The following is an 18,870-nucleotide window of genomic DNA, read 5'->3' as shown; positions in this document are numbered from 1 at the left end:
TGTTTTTTTAGTTTTCAGTGCATTCTTAGTGATTCTTACTGACTTCCACATTCATCTTAAAAGCAGCAGAACAAAACTGTCCTCTTATTGCACCTCTAGACCAGCACGAGCCCAGCTCTAACCAGAAGAAACCAGCCTGGACCAACGCAACTGATGTGGTATAGTGGTGTGGAAAAACATGCCAAAAACATGTAGCATCTGAAGATGAAAATAAAGATGAAATTTGATTGACAGTGCCGAATAGTGCCTCAGCTCAGATTCAGTTCAAAAGAAACTTGCTATGATGTATAATTGTGAGACTGTAGACATGATTTGTGTGTACAGCCTCTGCTTCTCCTGCTGATGTAGAGACTCAGTCAGACACCCTGCCTTCAAAGAAATCCAGTCGCGAGTGAACACTGACAGGCATTTAAACACCACGTATACATGGTCATTTATCTCTCTTGACCACTTGTAATCGGATTGACCAAAACACCAAATTTGCATGCATTAAAAATGATGCATAATGACACGATAAATTGAAAATACACAATAAAGCATTAAAACAGGAGAATTTTTATTTGTGTCAAGATTGCATATCGGTTAATAATAAATGAATGTCATACTGCATGTTCATAAGAAGATAAATAAATAGTTCAAAGATACTGCAATGTCTTATCTTTTTTAAGAATGAAGGTTAATCTGCGATAAAGCATGCAGTAAATCAGTAAGAGCGTGGCGTGACAGCTCATGAAACATGACCATCTCTTCAGGTGAAGCTTCGAGTAAAACAGCACTGCGATGAGGGGAAGCTCGTGCCAGTCTGACTGTACTGCAGGAAGCCTTCTGTGGCGGAGATGCGATCAGGCGTGGGGGAGGGGAGGGAGGCACAGCATCTCATGCAGGGATGCAGCAAGCGTCTGATTGGCTGCTTGCGTGTGTGACTTCAGAGGTGGGTAAAGCAGGGAGGGGAGGAAACACTGCGACTCGAGGAGCATCCCAGCATCCCAGCTCTGAGCCGTCTCTCTCCTGTGGGATAAACCCTGTGAATCTATTCCTGGACCAGCACTGCTCCTCTAGCCTCAGTCATGAACTACCTGCGCCGCCGTCTGTCGGACAGCACCTTCATCTCCAACCTGCCGAATGGCTACATGTCCGACCTGCAGAAACCAGATCCCCCTCAGCCCCCCCCGCCGGGACCAGCCTCAGCCCCCGCTCCGGGGTCCCCGGGCCCGGACAGGAGAGCCGTCCCAGCGCAGGCGTCGGGCTTCTTCAGCTCCATCAGCAGTGTGGTGAAGCAGACGGCCGCCTCGGCGGGGCTGGTGGAGCAGACGGCCGTGTCCACGCCGGCCAGGAGCCTCAGGATCCTGCTGGTCATCGACGGAGCCCAGCACGACTGGTAAGAGGTTTTGCTCGTTATTTATTTGGTGCTGAGCTCAATCATTATGTTGATTGGTGGGGAATATAGTAAATGCACGTTTCATTGCTGGTATTGACTGGGAAAAGGCAACGCCATCACTGCATAAATCCTATAGGTCTCTCTGATAAACGTGCCTAAAGTGTGTTTGATTCTGTTCAACTTAATCTCTAGTGTGAGCATGGGGTTAACACTGAGACAAGACGACATGTCTAAAACAATGTGATTATATATTATTATTAAATAGGCTACACATATATTTATTATTAAATACTCATGCTTTTTCTATTGTTGGTCCAAAATTGTTGAATTGTCTTCCACTATCCATAAGACTTTCCTCTTTTTACAGGCTTACAACTGTCCTCGATTTTTAATGTTGAATATTTCTGATTGATATTTTTGAGGTAAACTCCCTTCATCATTTGTGTTGTGGTCTTTTTATTATTATTATATTTATCCTCTTGTACAGCACAATGGCCAACTACTGTTGCTTTTATTGTGCTATATAAATAAAAGTAAACGAGTATGGGTGAATCTGAGAAACTGGAAATATCTGGAGCAAATCTGGAGCATCTCCAGTGTTTAGAGAAATCAGGTGACATGCATACTCTTTCATATCTTATTTATCCACAATTCCCTGCCATTTCTTCAAACGATTAATGTGAATCTGAGTGAATTCATGCTAATTATTCAGTTCTGTATTCGTACACATGCAGAGGCGATGGTCAGATGTTGTTCAGTCGAGCAGAAAAGGCTAGGCTGTTGATTGGTGTGGTTGGATGATGATTTCTGTGTCAAAGCTTCAGAGAAGGTGTTCAGTGACAAACAAACACACCACATATACTCTTTTCATGGTTGGTGTAAAGAATCACATGACCATGTGTTTTACATGACCAATTTACATGACCACATGTTTAATTCCTGTTTGAGTCAAAGCTCAAAAAAGAGACATGTAATAACCTATAATACATGTCATGTTTAAAGGGTTTGTCATTAATATATTGATAAAATGGTTCTTGCTCATTTAAATCATGCATTCATGTAGTGATCACAAGTGGAAAAGCACAGCCTTTTCACTTAGATATTAAGGTAACTAATTAATTCCCAATTATAGATTATTGTTGTTACATTAAGTGAAAAAAGTGTTTGCTTCTCCTTTTTACTTTTCTTTTTTAGTATTATGTTACTTTATTGTTTGTAGCTTTGTGTTGGGGCTTATTAAACAGCTGAGCTCTTTTCAGGAAATGAACTGCTAATTTCATTTCATAATTTCATTTCATTGAGCGAAATACATGTGCTTAGTTGGGATTGGGAATAATTTGAGATGAAATGGGTCAGTGATACCCGGAGTGACCACAGGTGTGAATGTGTGTCAGTGAACAGCGATAACCCTGCCTGACGGAGGTCTGCTGTGACTGGACTACAGTTTTAATTTAAAGACCATAATACGCTGAAATCTTCACTATAGCTGTATACGGTTTATTGTGTTTCCTGGAGCATATGAAGTATGTCATCCACTGTACCTGTCTTTTAGTACAATACCTTTATCTACAAGAGCAGATTCATCGGTCATTTCCCAATGTAAAGATCATGCTCTCCACAGATGAAGACACACACTCAGCGTTGGATCTATTATAGGACTAATGTTCTGGAGCCGTCCACAGCCAGGGGAAATACAATCCCCGCACACACTGCCCATCATTTGACGTCTTCCAGCTCGGGTGCTGTAGTGCTGTAGTGCTCTTTAAGGCCTCCAGTGATTTATCTTCTGGAGCAGAGTGTTCTCGTAAGAAATTCAATGTTTAAGAAATTAAAATCTTCCACTGGTTGTTATTTATTTGTCTAGGGTTCCTTGGCTCAGTTTACCCTTACACAAGTGCTGTAAGTGAACAAATTGTGTTTGACATTTGACATATTGATTCGTTGTCAGATTCAACGTTAAAATGCTTTCTTTTGTATTGGGATATGGCCCAAACCTTTCAGCTTTCAGAATTAATAATTCTACCTATACTAGCCCTATGAAACTATGGTGTTGTATGCTATATAACTATACTACTGCTTTTACTCAACTTACCTTTTACTGCGCATAAATAGTATTTTTGACTTCATATGAGGAACTGAAGTTTTTAGTTTGAAGGTGGAACAGCAGTGAAGATCTGTGTGGGGTTTTAGCCTGGCTCTGCCTCAGTGTCCGTCAGGAGAAGCAGTCTGCAGTTAGTGCTCTTCATGACGTGTGTAATTACTAGCGAGGGGTTGAAACTCACTGCTCTGAATTATAGCGTTGTGTTACTGAGATGCAAGTAGATCAGCAGTCTACATCCAGTTTGGCTGCAATGTTGGCACTGTAAAACAGAGACATTGACCTGTTTTATAACTGACATACATTTCAACATATACAGTGACTTATTTTGTCACTGAAAATAAATGCAATGATCAATGGTCTATCTTACGATAAAGTGAAAACAGCGTAATCGAGGAATTCCTGTATTATCGCAGGTGGAATATTATCGGTGAAAGATATAGCATAAATGTTGGTCCCCATGATAACTAGCCCGCCGCACAACATGCCATCATCCTCATGCCAACATGCAGGGCAAGAATACTACCGTCACACACTCCGCCATATGCTCTGAACGCAACACTTCAACTACATATGCTTTCTGAGGTGTACCAGTGAGTCACTTTTATATTTTGTGCTGTGTTGACCAATGACTGATTTTATGATAACATCATAAACATTTATTATGTAGCCGGTCCTGCATCAATTACAGCAAAGAGAAGTGGCAAGCATCGTGTTCAAACCAGTGTGTCTTATCCGCTGTATGAAGTTTTGACTATGAGCCTGATACAGTACAGGGTACAAACGGGGTAAAAGGCGCCTTTTTTTTTTCTTTTTCTTTTCTCTAAACCACAAGATGGCACACAAACTTTCCGAAACATCCGCTTTGCAAGATGCACGTGGAAATTAGTCTGATCCGTGATGTGATTTCAGACAGCAGCGCAAAGTACAATCTGTGCTAATTTGATCTAATATTTAATGTTTTTTTTTTAAATGTTGTATATTTTTGCAGAAAATGAGAATCGATAAAATTATTGAATATATTTTGACTATATTTTTCAATAACAGACGAATGTGTAAAGTATGGTATTTGGGGCGAAAGGCACAATAATTAACATGATGAGAAACAGACAGATGGTAAATATCATATATTAAGTTGTGTCCACCTTAGAGATAATCACCATATTTATAATGAAACCATCAAAAAATATCATATTAATCGTATCCTATAATAAAATGTCATGTTTATTGTTACTACTGTAAATCTATATTAAATTATTATGGGACCTCCTTTCAGAATCTGTACTTTGTTTAAATAATTTTGTTTCTATGTATTTTTAAAATATATTTTATTAACATTTTAATGACAGTATAAAATGACATTTTAATGAAAAATAAATTATTATTTCAAAGTAAACAGAAATAGTACAAACTTTGCTAAAGTGATTATTTTGATCAAGTGTTAACTTAGACATATTATTTTAGCTGAAGTATTTGAAACAGTACTGTGTGTCTTTTGTCCCGTGTTCATTTTTCTTATTTGCTAGTGAAATGCCAATAACTCCTGCGATTTTTTGCATGATACAATTTACTTTGACCTAAACTTCTCCTTTTAGATAATTCTCTGAACAGAACAATCAAATCAGACACAATGGAAACATATTTTAAGTGCATATTTTATCACTTTTTAAATCATCTTTTTTATTCCCTTTTCTACAGGGCCAAACTCTTTAGAGGAAAAAAACTGCATGGAGATTATGACATTAAAGTTGAACAGGTGAGTTTATAAAAGTCAAAAGACAAATCAAATCAAAGTATTCTTATTTATTCCCTCCTTTCTTTTGTTTTTCAGGCCGAGTTTGGTGACATCAGTGTTGTGGCTCATGCTAATGGATCATGTAACGTGGCTGTGCAGGTTTGGCAGAATGAAAACAAGATTGTCAGGTAAACTTGTTTATAAATCACCTCAAGCGGTTCATATTGTACTGCAATAACTGAGATAATGTGCAATAACTGTTGAATATTATCTAAAAACATCAGTTTCTATAATCTAATGTGCTACTGTGTGTACAATAACAGTCATCAACCCGCTCAGAGAGAACTGGTTTGATGTGTCACACATGAAAGCTGTATCATTATCCTGGGATGTAATAAAGGACAATTATAATAAAAGGCCATTCATATTGATTTGAGTGGCTTGTTGTCACCAAGACAATGCTTCTGTTTACTCAAACGGCCCATGAATTCACACAAATCTTCAGACACATATCCAGAACACTGTCTAAAATTACTATGAGACATTATATGAGTATAGATTATCATACATATTTAATGAAAACATGAAAATGAGCTGTGTTAGAGAGTGTGTAGTGTGCCCTATCATGCACCGCTCCCACACAGACCACTGAAAGAGCAGGGAGTGGTTTCAGTACGTCTCCAGTCTGTAATGTGATGGCCAGCTGACATCTTTCTCAGAATTGAGAGATATAAACGTCCAATTCTAAAATTGCCCAATTCTTCAATTCCAAAAGTCCAATTCTAAGGGGACTTTCTACGGTGGGAAAACAGCAATAGCTCCACATCAGGCGGTCCCTGCTGTTTCACTGACTTTAAGAACAAAAGCTGGACTGGATTTAAGCATAACTTTTAATCCGCCCAATGCAAACTACATACAAGAAGATTGTACAAAGCCCGTAATTCACTTCAGTTGCTTTGCCATAGCAGACAAGCAGTAACGCTGTCTTCAGAGAAAGATGCTTTAAGACAATGCTCTCTAATGGTTCAGCACTAATAGAAGCAATCTCAAGACGATGAGTTACTAACAGGATTTAGCTGACGTGTAGCCTTCACAAACCGTTGTTGTTCCCAAATCCAGCCTCGTGGCCCTGCGTTCATCCTATAGTTCCTGCAGGAAGCATAAAGCAATTTCCCCATCCAATCTGGCCTGTCTGGATCTCTGAAACGGTGTTTGTTTTTAATAAATCCAGTCATGGAACTGCACCATTCTACTCAATTCTACTCATACTAATCAGGATAGCGGGAAACACGAGCAACGGGAGTTCAATCAGGCAGAAATCGCTGTAATGAAAAAGGTAACGACATTGTCTGTGAGAGAGAATATCTCTGATCGAGTGTTATTTGGTCTCAATGTTGCTCTATCTGTGAGAGAATAACACCGGACGTGACAGTTATCGCTTGAGGCTGTCGATGCTGGATGCGACCAAGCGACTGTTGCAAATCCATTTGTTCTTCGTGTCAGAAGTAGTGCGAGCGCTTGGAGTACGTGAGAAAGGTCATCAGTTTGTCATGTCGCACTGCGTCCAGTATAGACATCATCACTGATTATAATGAGTTGTTCTATGTGCTTTTGTTGCTCCACACATTCAGTCTCTTCGCCAGACTGTGAAGCGGTGGAGATTGACCACCCCTTGCCTTGTTTATATAGGCTAAGACTGAAACCCCTCACACCGTTCTGCTGTTGAACAGCACTCCAAGCCCATGAGTGATGCATTCAATACTACCTCTTCTAGAGGGATAAGACCTCATTAGGTCCCTTCTCTAGCAGAAGTGTGGGCTCTCCAGCTTCACACGCTCCTCTCGGATAATCTCTCTGCGGCTGAGCCAGTGTCCAAGACTCTGATTCTCCGTCGAGTGCTGAAATGCTCTCGTTCTCAACAGCCCCAGGGAAATGAGAACCATCAACACCATTAACCTCAGACCGAGAGGGACTGAGCGCAACGACTCCATACGCTGAACTCTGAGAGCTGGAGCTGAAGACCCTTGGTGCGGCTCTTGTCCCCCTGTGGTGAACAGGTCTCGGCCCTATGAAGCCTGTGTTTCTCACCCAGGAGATCGGCAGGGTTGATTTGCTGCATCTGTGGCGTGGGACTGTTACCTTACCTTGAGCCGTTTAGACTGTGACATGATGAGGTGGTGAGGGCAGTAATCTGGGTAGCCCTCGTTGTACTGTGATGTGAGGTTCACGCGAACAGGCTGATGAGGTCTAGCTCCCGTTCCCCCATATCTGGGATATCCAGCTGTACAAAACCCTTAAAGGGGTGGTTGATTATGATTTCACTTTTCTAACTTTAGTTAGTGTGTAATGTTGCTGTTTAAACATAAACAACATCTGCAAAGTTACGACGCTCAAAGTTCAAAGCAAAGGGAGATATTTGCTTTGACAGAAATCGCTTTTTAAGGACTACAACAAACGGCTGGTAGAGACTACAATGAGATTCTTCATGGGTTAGTGACATCACCAACCCTAGAATTTACATAAACCCATAAACACGCTTTATAGATTATCATGACAGAATATGCTAATCAATGACCAGAAGATGGTTAACTCGACATCAGCTTCATAAATTCATCAACTAACCATTCAGAAATGTCCTGTTGCTTCTACATATTGTCACTTCTTCTTGAGTCTCTCTAAAAGTTTTTGAAATGTTCAGTGCATGTCTGTGTGAGGTAATCAGAGCTGCTAACACACACACACACACACACACACACACACACACACACACAAGCTCTTGAAGCTCCGCCCCCTGTGCCGGGAGCAGCAGCTCATTTGCATTTAAAGGGACAGACAAAAATGGTGCATTTTTGCCCACCCTCAAAAAGTGACAATTTTAACATAACATGCTATAAAAAATATAATAATATAATAATATAATATAACATAATAATTTTGAGCTAAAACTTCACACACACACACTCTGGGGACATCAGAGACTTATTTTACATCTTGTGAAAAGGGCATTAAACCACCCCTTTAACAAGCACATGGTGGGAATATGGTCCACAAAACATGACAGGACTGCTGGAGGGAATTGTCTATCCAGTATGAGGCGTGATGGCAGGCACTTACCATCACAGAGACCCCTGTTCACCCCTTGGCCCACCTGTTGAGAGGGCAAGACAATGGAAAGTTTTGCGGCAGACTTCCCTGAGGTCCAGGGGAAGATCTCCGCTCTGGTAGCTTGGTGGATGAGATTAAGTAGATGGGAGGATGGCTTCCTCCTCATCTTCATCCTCATCAAGAAGCCAGGAGGACATAAGCCAGTGTGGGTGTCTCCCCCCAGTCGTCCATGATGTCTCCCCAGCTGCTCAGCTGCCTCCTCTCTGTGCTGAGGCGAGAAGCACGAGTCCTTGTTTCCTGACACCACAAGTAGGGAAAATAGAACAAATACAATGTTGGATACTTTTCTCAATGCAAATAACTCTTATTGTTCTGTTTATGATACAAATCGCGTCGTATCTTTGAAGTTGTGATTGATGATCAGTTAAACTTCACAGTCCACATTGCTAGAACTGCCTGGTCCTGCAGATTTGCCTTATACAACATTAGGAAGATTAGACCCTTCCTATCAGAGCTACACAACTCCTCGTTCAAGCGCTTGTTCTATCCAGACTGGACTATTGTAATGCTCTCTTGGCTGGTCTTCCAGCATGTACTGTCAAACCTCTGCAACTGATCCAGATGCTGCAGCAAGAGTGTCTTTAACGAGCCGAAGAGAGCACACATCACTCCTCTCATTAACCTGCACTGGTTGCCAGTTGCCGCTAGCATCAAATTCAAGGCACTGATGCTTTCCTACAGAACAACCACTGGCTTCGCTCCCTTTGATACCTATATACAGTACCTTTATATTCCAGACTTAAGTGCCATCCAGAAGCTTGCATTCTGCAAGTGAACTTTGCCTTGTGGTGCCATCATCTCAAAGAGGCACAAAATCTCTTTCACGGACCTTCACCTGGACCGTTCCCTGCTGGTGGAGCTCAACCCGAGCTGCTGAGTCTGCAGCCATTTTCAAGAAACAGCTGAAGATGCATCTCTTTCAGCAACACATGATCCATTAATACTAACACTTTCTTTTCTTTCTCTACTATTCTTTATCTGTTCTTCTTTTTTTAAATTACATGTACTGCGTTAGACTAAACTGGGAAGGGTCACAGCACTTGCATATTGTTGTCCTATTGTTAGTTTAACTGCTTCTATTGCTCTCCTGATTTGTAAGTCACTTTGGATAAAAGCGTCTGCTAAATGATGAAATTATTAAATCTGAAAATTAGGATGCTTATTCATAAGAATGGACAAACTCGCCTTGGCACGGCTGTTTTCCACTCTTGCAAAAAAGCAAAACAGGATTTACAGCACCAGCTGTTACAGGACCAGCTCAGTCTGTAAACGGCAAAACGGTGAATACAATAATGCCCTGTGAGTGCAGCTTCCAAAGTCTTCACGGGGAAGAGTGTGAGGATAGTGCAGCAGGGACACCCTGATCACGGTCATGATTGACCTGTCAGTCTGACAGATGGGGCACTGAACGGATGTTAGGAGAACTGACATACTATAAATGTCAAGCGTTGCATTGTGATGGATCTGCCATGAGCCTTAGCAAATCCCGACAAAAAAAATGAGTCCATCGCCAAAAAACAGGGAGCAAAGTGGTCTTCAATTGTGACAGTTTATTAAATCTTGCTTACGCAAAATAAAAAGTGCCTCATTAGAGAGGAAAAAGGCCAAAAATTGTATTGCATTCAGATTACATCACAGGAAATATCCAGTATTCAAAAAAGGACATAATTGGGCTTGAGCCTCAAACTAACAGAGGACAAAATTCAACACCACCGTTCACAAGGTACAATAAGTAACAACTTTCACTAGACAAAACATACACTGGATTTATAGGAGGTGGCCAGCACCACGAAAACAAAAAAGGGGAAACAAAACCATACAAATGTTCACAACAATAACAACACAAACCTTGGAATGACCAATACATTTAACTAAATGTAGTGCCATGGATAAATTTAAACAAAAATCACATTGATCAAGACATTTCCCCACATCCCCTCTAATACATCAGAGTTGGTACAGTCTCATTTCCTTTAGAATTCCCATAAAACAGATCAACTTCCTGTTTGAATCTCGTTGTCACTAGGCTGGTCCATTCCCACAACACACCAGGTACTAAACATTTCTAGTCATCTTCATTACAAAATGAACTTTAACAATTTGAGCTATGTTTTTATAAATCACATTTTTGCCAAAGAGGAATTTTAACTGGTTTCAATGTTTTAACCTTAAGCCAAATAACTAAGCCTGTGCACTGACTGCACCAAACCAATATAGTAATGTCCTTTTATTTATTGATCAAATGCAAAGATGAATATATAAGAATTGTGTGGCTTAAATCCTGGCCATCACATGCATGTATAACTACAGTTACTTGTGTCTGTGTACTGTGTCCCCCACAGGTCATTTAAGCCGGACTTCGTCCTGATCCGACAACATGCCTTCAGCATGGCGGAGAACGAGGACTTCCGTAACTTGATCATCGGACTGCAGTACGCTGGTATTCCCAGCATCAACTCCCTGGAGTCCATCTACAACCTCTGTGACAAACCCTGGGCCGTAAGTTTGAGGACGTTCAATCTGACATGGCGTTTGATATCTGATATCTCCAACCTCATCTCTCTGAACCTATCTGCAGTTTGCATGTCTGATCAGCACATTCAAGAAACTCGGACAGGAGAAATTTCCATTAATCGAACAGACGTTCTACCCCAACTATAAAGAAATGGTAAGAGATTGTTTCATAAACAGTTTTTTTTTTCTTCAGCAATTTGATCAATTACTATTATCTGCATAATTAAATGAATAAATCATCTGTTTGTGCGAAAACAAACCAGGTGACCATGCCGGCATTTCCCGTTGTGGTGAAAATCGGGCACGCTCACTCTGGTGTGGGGAAGGTAACGCTGAAACTCAATGACTGTAGAAGAAGAGCTTTGTGATTATGTAGTTAAACATCTAATCTAGTCGTACGTGTTGTTAAGGTGAAAGTGGAGAACCACACCAAGTTTCAGGACATAGCGAGTGTGGTGGCCGTCACTCAGACATACAGCACGTGTGAACCGTTCATCGAACCCAAGTATGACATCAGGATCCAGAAAATTGGAAATGATTACAAAGCCTACATGTGAGTAAAGATGCTATTCTGCAGAGTTTCTGAACACATCTCAGATTCAGCTAAATGCTGTTCTTGACAGATGAAGAATGCTCCTCGTTTCATAGGAGGACGTCGGTGTCAGGTAACTGGAAGTCCAACACTGGCACTGCCATGGTGGAACAGGTGGCTATGACAGACAGGTAACACACACAGCAATGGCAAGCTTTACAGCATCTGCTGCAGGTAAGCAAATATGCTTGAACATGACTAAGCGTGTTGCGTTGTCTTGCAGGTATAAGCTTTGGGTTGACACTTGCTGCGAAATATTTGGAGGCCTTGAAATTTGTGCTGTAAAAGCCATTCATGGAAAAGATGGAAAAGATTACATTACTGAGGTATGTGCTGCACTTAAAAGGGCTTGGAGGAGTTGCACACTAGTTGTATAGATGTGATATACAAAGACATTGTAGAGCGTTTATGCAGGTTTGTATCTTCAACCATTGTGTTTCACTCTTCATGTATCACTAATGTGTGTAATGTGTTAATCACCCTGTGTTTTTTTGGGTAGGTAATGGGTTCGTCTATGCCTTTAGAGGGGGACCATCAGGCCGAGGACCAGCAGCTTATAGCAGACATGGTCATTGCCAAAATGAATCATGTTATGTCACAAAATCCCAAAAGACCAACTGCTATTCAACCAAAACAGGTACATGATGAAACAACACACTGCAAAGACAGAACATGCTGACTTACAAAAAAAAAAAAAAAAAACTTTTCTACTCATTTTTTTTCCAGTTAACTCAATTAATTCTGTCCAACTCAAATTGCGGTTTCTGACAACTAAAATATTTTGTTCATATAATAGGTAACTGACTAATACTTAATTCAATATGCCAAAGCAACTTAATGTTGTAGAGTATATGTAGAGAATATGTAGAGTTTTCCACAATTGTTTTTCAAAGCCTACTGAGGCAAATATATTACATTGATAGTCAAATATATTACCTAAAAGGTGCAATGAGAGGCACTTTTACCTCAAATTTACCTTACAAATCTCAAAAACGTTAATGAATGATGATTAGTGAAGAAGAAATTTGAACTCTGAACTGTATGTTTACATACATGTTTGAGTATTCTGTTTATGGGTGTTTCTGCAACTATGGCACTTTTGACTATCCCAATTTAAAAAAAAATCAACCTCTATGAATTTCAATTTTAATCATCACAGTCTGTAATACATATAAAAATGTACACAAAATAGAATGTAGTCATTAAGATTTTAATCTGGAACATGTTTATTTTTTATGTTTTTCGGGTCATCTTCTTAAAAAGTGTCCTTACCGCAACATTACAATAACGTTCATTTTATACATTTTTCATTAGTAATTTCTATTAAAAAAATTAATATATTTAAATAGCTTTTTCAAATTTGATGCAGTTTTGTAAATACTGATATTAAAAAATAATATACAAAATAGGGAATTTCATGTTTTTTTCTATGCCATGTAAAAAATTTACAGTAACCTTAGATGTCAATTGTTTCCATACACACAAAAGATAACATAATTAACTTTTTATGACAGATGTTGCAATTTCAATGTGTTAATCATCTCAACTTAAGTGTAAAAATATTTTTTTTGCAAATGAAAATGTGAAAAAAAATGAAAATAGAGCAGTGCTGCGGTAATGACATCTTGTGTCGGTAAGGACAAAATAAAAAAATTTATGTAAAAAATGGCATGTTTATTTATATACTAATATACAGTATATACACTAATATATACTTCAGTACTAATAATATACTGAATATTTGTAATTTAATATACAGTAAACCTTGAATTTGTCTCTACCGCAACACAAGGTCTTTACCGCAACACCTAAATTTGCTGCGGTAAAGGCATGTTGCGGAAATGACATTTTTGCTAATATTTTAGCTAATTGGCAGCTAGCAAGGCCTACCACATTAGTTTTGACTCTTAGCATCTTAATATACATGAATTCAACAGTAATATACATTTATTTTTAAAATGTAATTCAAAATACACAATTATTAAGCTGAATGGTAAGGACGCACAATAAATACTAGAGCAGAAAAGATGATGTTTACCTTATTTTTTTGGTATCTTGTGAGTGAGGTATAGTGTGGTGGCCCAGTCTGTCAGCAATGTGCTCAAGTGATAATTTCTGTTTCCATAGAAACTAGACTTGTTTGTGTTTGATAACATTTCATAATAAAAGCTTTTTTTCATTGTTGCGGTAAGGACTCAAAAGTGCGGGACAGGCACATTTAGTTAAAAAAAAATCATAAAAATGATCAGTAAATAATACAAAGAATTTTAAGATGCTGTAAATGAATCTGTATATTAAACAATTCCATTTGAAATAATGTCATATTGTAAAAGATTGAGCTAATTTTAAGTATCTCAACATTGAATGGTGTCGTCTTAGCGGCCCCTAATTTAATAACAAATGATCGTTGCGACGGAATCAAATCAATCAAAACTAACTTTAGATGGAAAATAACTTAACTCTGCTGTAAAGCCAGAACAATCTCTGTTACCTTAAATTATACGCTTATCTCTGTGAAGCTGCTTTGAAACAATCTACGTTGTTAAAAGCGCTATATAAATGAAGATGACTTGACTTGACTTGAAACCACGGGTGTGGGACATGAGCAAAAATGGTGTTTGGACCTATAAATGCTTCATAATTTTACATTAAATCATATTATTTATTAATTATTTTTTATGTCAAGGTGTGTATTGACACTACGTTTATATTTATGAAACATCAAATGACAAATTTTAACATAAATTTAAAATTTCACTCCTGGGACTTAAAAGTGCCCGAAGTTGCAGAAACACCCTTATATAAAATAATAAATGACTCCTCCAACTAAAATAAAATAAAATCTATGTTCAAGCTTTACATTTTGCAAGTTAAATGTTTTCTATAGTGCAGAACAAGCGTGTCGACAGCTCGGATGCTCTGCTGTGAAGGTCACATGTATGAGCAGATGTGTGTGTGTGTGTGTGTGTGTGTGTGTTTCAGGTTACTGTCGAAAAGGACGCTCTGGTTGAAGTGAAGAACGGCCCGCCGCAGAAAGCTCCTCCACAAGGCTGTTTGCAGTACATTCTTGACTGTAACGGTGTTGCTGTGGGACCGAAGTTAGTGCAGGCAAACTAACACAACCATGAAGAACTCCTGACAGGTTGTGTTCGAACATTCAGACAGTGGCCTGAGAAGCAAGTGAACAAATAATGGGTAAGAAAGAGTTAGTTTGGGCCTGATCTGTATTTCAGTCTGTACTGTGTAACTCTCACTGTTGTGCGCTTGTGACGGTTGCTTTTGTTTCTATGTGAAGCGGTTTTCTCTTCAGGGTTGTTGTGTGTGGTGATACAGCAGATTGTGCCTAGTGCTCTTTCAATTGTACTTTATATATATTATTTTTCTTGTCTTATGTCTATGTTTCAGTAAATTGTGGACAAAGGGTGTGTGTGTGTACGTGAAAGAAAGGAGACTATAAAACGTAAATTAATACTTTAATTGCATGATCGAAATTGTGTGTCATTGTGTGTTGAACGGTGAGGTGTGTGTTTTTCTTTTGTGATCACTGTTGAAATAATAGATATAATTCTTGCACTCTAGTATTGTAAATGTGTTATAAAATATGGTGAAATATATTTCCTACATTGTATGAAAGCCATATTACTGGACATCTGCCATTTTTAGGTTGCAAAAATGTGGACAATTTGTTTCTTGTTAACAATATTGCAGAATAGCAAATTAAATAAATAAGCAATAAAAATAATAATTTGAACAACCGCTGATCACTCTATAATTTTTAATGTCTATTCATTTCATATGAGATACACAAACCCTGTCACCAAAATTTGTGATCTAAACCCCTAAATTGTCAACGAAAACACTAAATAAAAATAATTAAAGTAACAAAATTATCACATTTTGTTGAATTTACGAAAAGAAGTTAACACTTAATTTTAAAATATCCTTGTTGCAAGATACATGTTCTTATCATAATATGTGTATTTGGTACCCTTTTAGGTAACACTTTATTTTACAGTGTCCGTGTTACAGAGTAATTACTTAATTAATTAATTACTTAGTAGTAGACGTTGTAATAACATGTAACAAAATGTAATTAACATGTAACTAAGTTATGGAACAGCCTGTACTTACAGATTGTAATTACGCACATGTAATAGGCAGCTACTGTTACACATGTGTAACAAGCCGAGATGGATAAGATTTATAGATACACATGAAGTACACTTAAGTACATTCTTGATACACTTTATTTTACGTAGCTCATCCCTGTGTAATATTATGTAATTACAATGTAATTAGGAAACTACTGCATGTATTCAAGCTGTGAACTAGTGGGTTAATTAAGATGGATAAGGTATGTAGATACACATGAAGTGCACTTAAGTACAATCTTGATGCACTTTATTTTATGTTACATATGTGTAATGCTACAGAACGTACAAAATTACCATGTGTAACTGAAGGCTTTTCCCGACCTTAGTAGCCTAAGTACTTGTGTTACATTGTGTAGTACTAAGTACTTTCTTATATAATTACACTGTACCAAGTCTGTAACACTCATGTAACCGACTCGGCTTGTTACACATGTGCAACAGTAGCTGCCTATTACATGTGCATAATTACAATCTGTAAGTACAGGCTGTTCCATAACTTAGTTACATGTTAATTACATTTTGTTACATGTTATTACAACGTCTACTACTAAGTAAGTAATTAATTAAGTAATTATGTACTTACAATAGGATTAACAGTTAATTATCCATAATTGCATGCAACTAACCCTCAACCAAACCCTAATCCTACCCTAACTCTATAGTAAGTGCATGCACCTAATTAATATTACTCAGTACTTAAATATATAATTACACTGTAACGACACTGTAAAATAAAGTGTAACCGTGTATTCTACATAATTACATGCAACTAAGCCAAACCTTGATCATATTGTCACAGTCTGACTCTGTTCTTGCTCATCATCTTCATCTTCATCACAGTCATCACTCTGTTCTAAATTATTACTTAGTGCTTAAATGTATAATTAAACTGTAACAAAGACACCTTAAAAATAAAGTGTAACTTGGGATGAATGGCTGACTTTGACAAATGCAGTCATCTACAATTGTTGTGAAAATACAACCATAGGGTCGAAATAATGGTATGCTGTTTGGATTCTAGTATGTCCAGTCAATGTTTAAACTGATCAACCCATGGGTGATAATCTAATAGTTCTCATATGTATTAGAACACATTCATAAAAACATGAATTACGGGTTTGCGGGGGCGGTCAAAGAAAGTAGTGTACGTGTAATAAGAAGCTGACTGATGAAATGGGTCATATGATTAAGTTTGCCTGAGCTGTTGAATTAAAGGACAAAGAACATGATGTGTTTAAAATGCATATACACTGTTCAGATGAATAATAATAGACCGTCCCATTTAACAACGCTCAGTCCGAGCTTCATGGCCTTGGAAGGATGCCGCCTCTGAACCGGGACACGGCCACTGTCTGCCTCGTAACTTCTCAAAGGACTTTCACTATCCTCATGAACTCGCCTCTATGTTACTTACCTGTTGGACTGCTGCTATTTCATGGATTCTTGGAACTCGGCTTGTAACCTTTATTTGTGGATTTACCCATCTATGGACCCGTGTGGAGAAAGATTGTGACTGTGACTTTAAGTGACTGTTTGATGTTAACCCCGCTTCAAGGAAATGTGAAGAATGTTTCTGTTTGTGATTTACTCCCATTGATGAAGGTAATTCTGTGTACAATGTGTTACTAACCTGAAGCCCTGAACAATATTTTCCTGGAAGCTTGCATGACTGCGATCCTTCTGTTGATGTACATCCCAGTGTTTTTGCTCTGCCTCAATCCTGTGTATGGTCAGCAGTTTACCTTGTGGTACTCCTGTATCTTTCCTGTGTTTGCTTTAATAAACACACCTGGGTCCTGACAGTATCTCTCAGTGTGGAGTTACGTTACAGCTACAGCCAGTTATTCCACTGGGAACTGTGATTTCCGTGTGGGAACGTGTGTTTTAGTTGTGGTCTGTGTGACTCCGCCCAGTGCCAGTATTCCCACACCCGGGTCGCCAGTTGGAGGAAAACACAGAGTATGGAAGCCAGCAAACAAACCGGGTCAGAGATCGCAGATTATACCCGACTAAAAGCCCCAGAATCCATCTGAAAAACTCTATGACCAGAGGCATATTAAACCGCAGATGAATCAAGGCTCGTCACCTTCCATTGTCAACTGCGCTCGTTCCTGTTGCATGTTGTCAGTCATTTCAACCACTAGCTGTCAAACATACATATTCTGCTTTAAAATAAATAAATAAATAAATAAAAATTATAGCTTTATGCATTATTTTTAAATCAACACTTGAATGTGGGTAAGTTTCATCAAGAAACATTTTGAACAAAACACTGAGAAAATCACGTTTTTGTCAAAGACTTCGTACGGATGAGATTCAGAACGATGATCGAAACACAGATGGAGTAGATCGGGTCCATCAACACCCACAAAGCTTCACAGTTGTTTCCTCTTCATTGGTTCCACATTTCATATGGTAATCAATTTTGATTTATATGCGGTCACCTCTTCACCTTTATAGCACTTTATACAATACAGATTATTTTGAAGCAGCTTTACAATGATAACAGGAAAATGATACAATGATGCAAACAGAGTTAATATTAGCTGTACAGCAGCTCTAAAAAAACACAATAGTACACTGTTGTTATTCAGCTGAAGTCACTTCAGTGTTGATTCAGTTTGGTTCAATAACTGTGTAAAGTTCATCAGATATGTAATGAGTTTAATTCGGCTGTACAGCAGCTCTGCAGAAACAGTGATGTCTTCATCCGCTCAGTTCAGGTCTTATAATAGTGTCAGTGCCGTCAGATCAACAATACTGTTGAATATTAGGTGTCCTCAGCTGAGCAAGAACACAAACTCCATCAGGACACAGAATAGAGAAAAACCCTTGGGAGAAGCCAGGCTCAGTCGGGGCCAGTTCTCCTCTGGCCAACGAACCAACAGTGTATGATTATGATCCAGGCAGCGATACAGGTCAGAGGTCAGATTGTGGATTGATATCACTCAGAGTATTTCATCCAGCTCCTCCTGATTGAAGACTGGGATACATCACACCGGTATGGATTGCCAGAAAACTCTATCAATGCCAGATAAAAAGGTTAAAGTGGCCAAAATGGCTATTTTCCCAATCAAATTCAAAACGCATGGATTGTCCCACTTGATCTGAAGTTTCAAGTGAATTAACACTGGTAAACTGAAGCGCTTAGCTCATTACTTTTCATCACTTATTTAGAAATTTGGTTACTTTTATAAAACTATATAACGGACAGGTATGGAACATGAATTATTA

At 38.6% G+C, this 18,870-nt stretch overlaps 1 protein-coding gene across 1 annotated transcript; it reads left to right on the top strand.

The window, feature by feature from the left end:
- Positions 1 to 693: 693 nt before the first annotated feature.
- Positions 694 to 17,728, top strand: syn2a (synapsin IIa). The gene is made up of 11 exons (XM_079850269.1): positions 694 to 1,378; positions 5,175 to 5,232; positions 5,308 to 5,399; positions 10,719 to 10,875; positions 10,955 to 11,044; positions 11,154 to 11,216; positions 11,301 to 11,443; positions 11,539 to 11,613; positions 11,706 to 11,808; positions 11,982 to 12,119; positions 14,465 to 17,728. Exons 1-11 carry the CDS (start codon positions 1,068 to 1,070, stop codon positions 14,597 to 14,599), a joined length of 1,365 nt encoding a protein of 454 aa, XP_079706395.1. The 5' UTR covers positions 694 to 1,067; the 3' UTR covers positions 14,600 to 17,728.
- The last annotated feature ends 1,142 nt before the right edge of the window (positions 17,729 to 18,870 follow it).

The sequence above is a fragment of the Squalius cephalus genome, assembly GCF_949319135.1.
Source record: "Squalius cephalus genome assembly, chromosome: 18".
Classification (NCBI taxonomy): domain Eukaryota; kingdom Metazoa; phylum Chordata; class Actinopteri; order Cypriniformes; family Leuciscidae; genus Squalius; species Squalius cephalus.
This window is presented reverse-complemented; position numbering and strand designations above follow the sequence as displayed.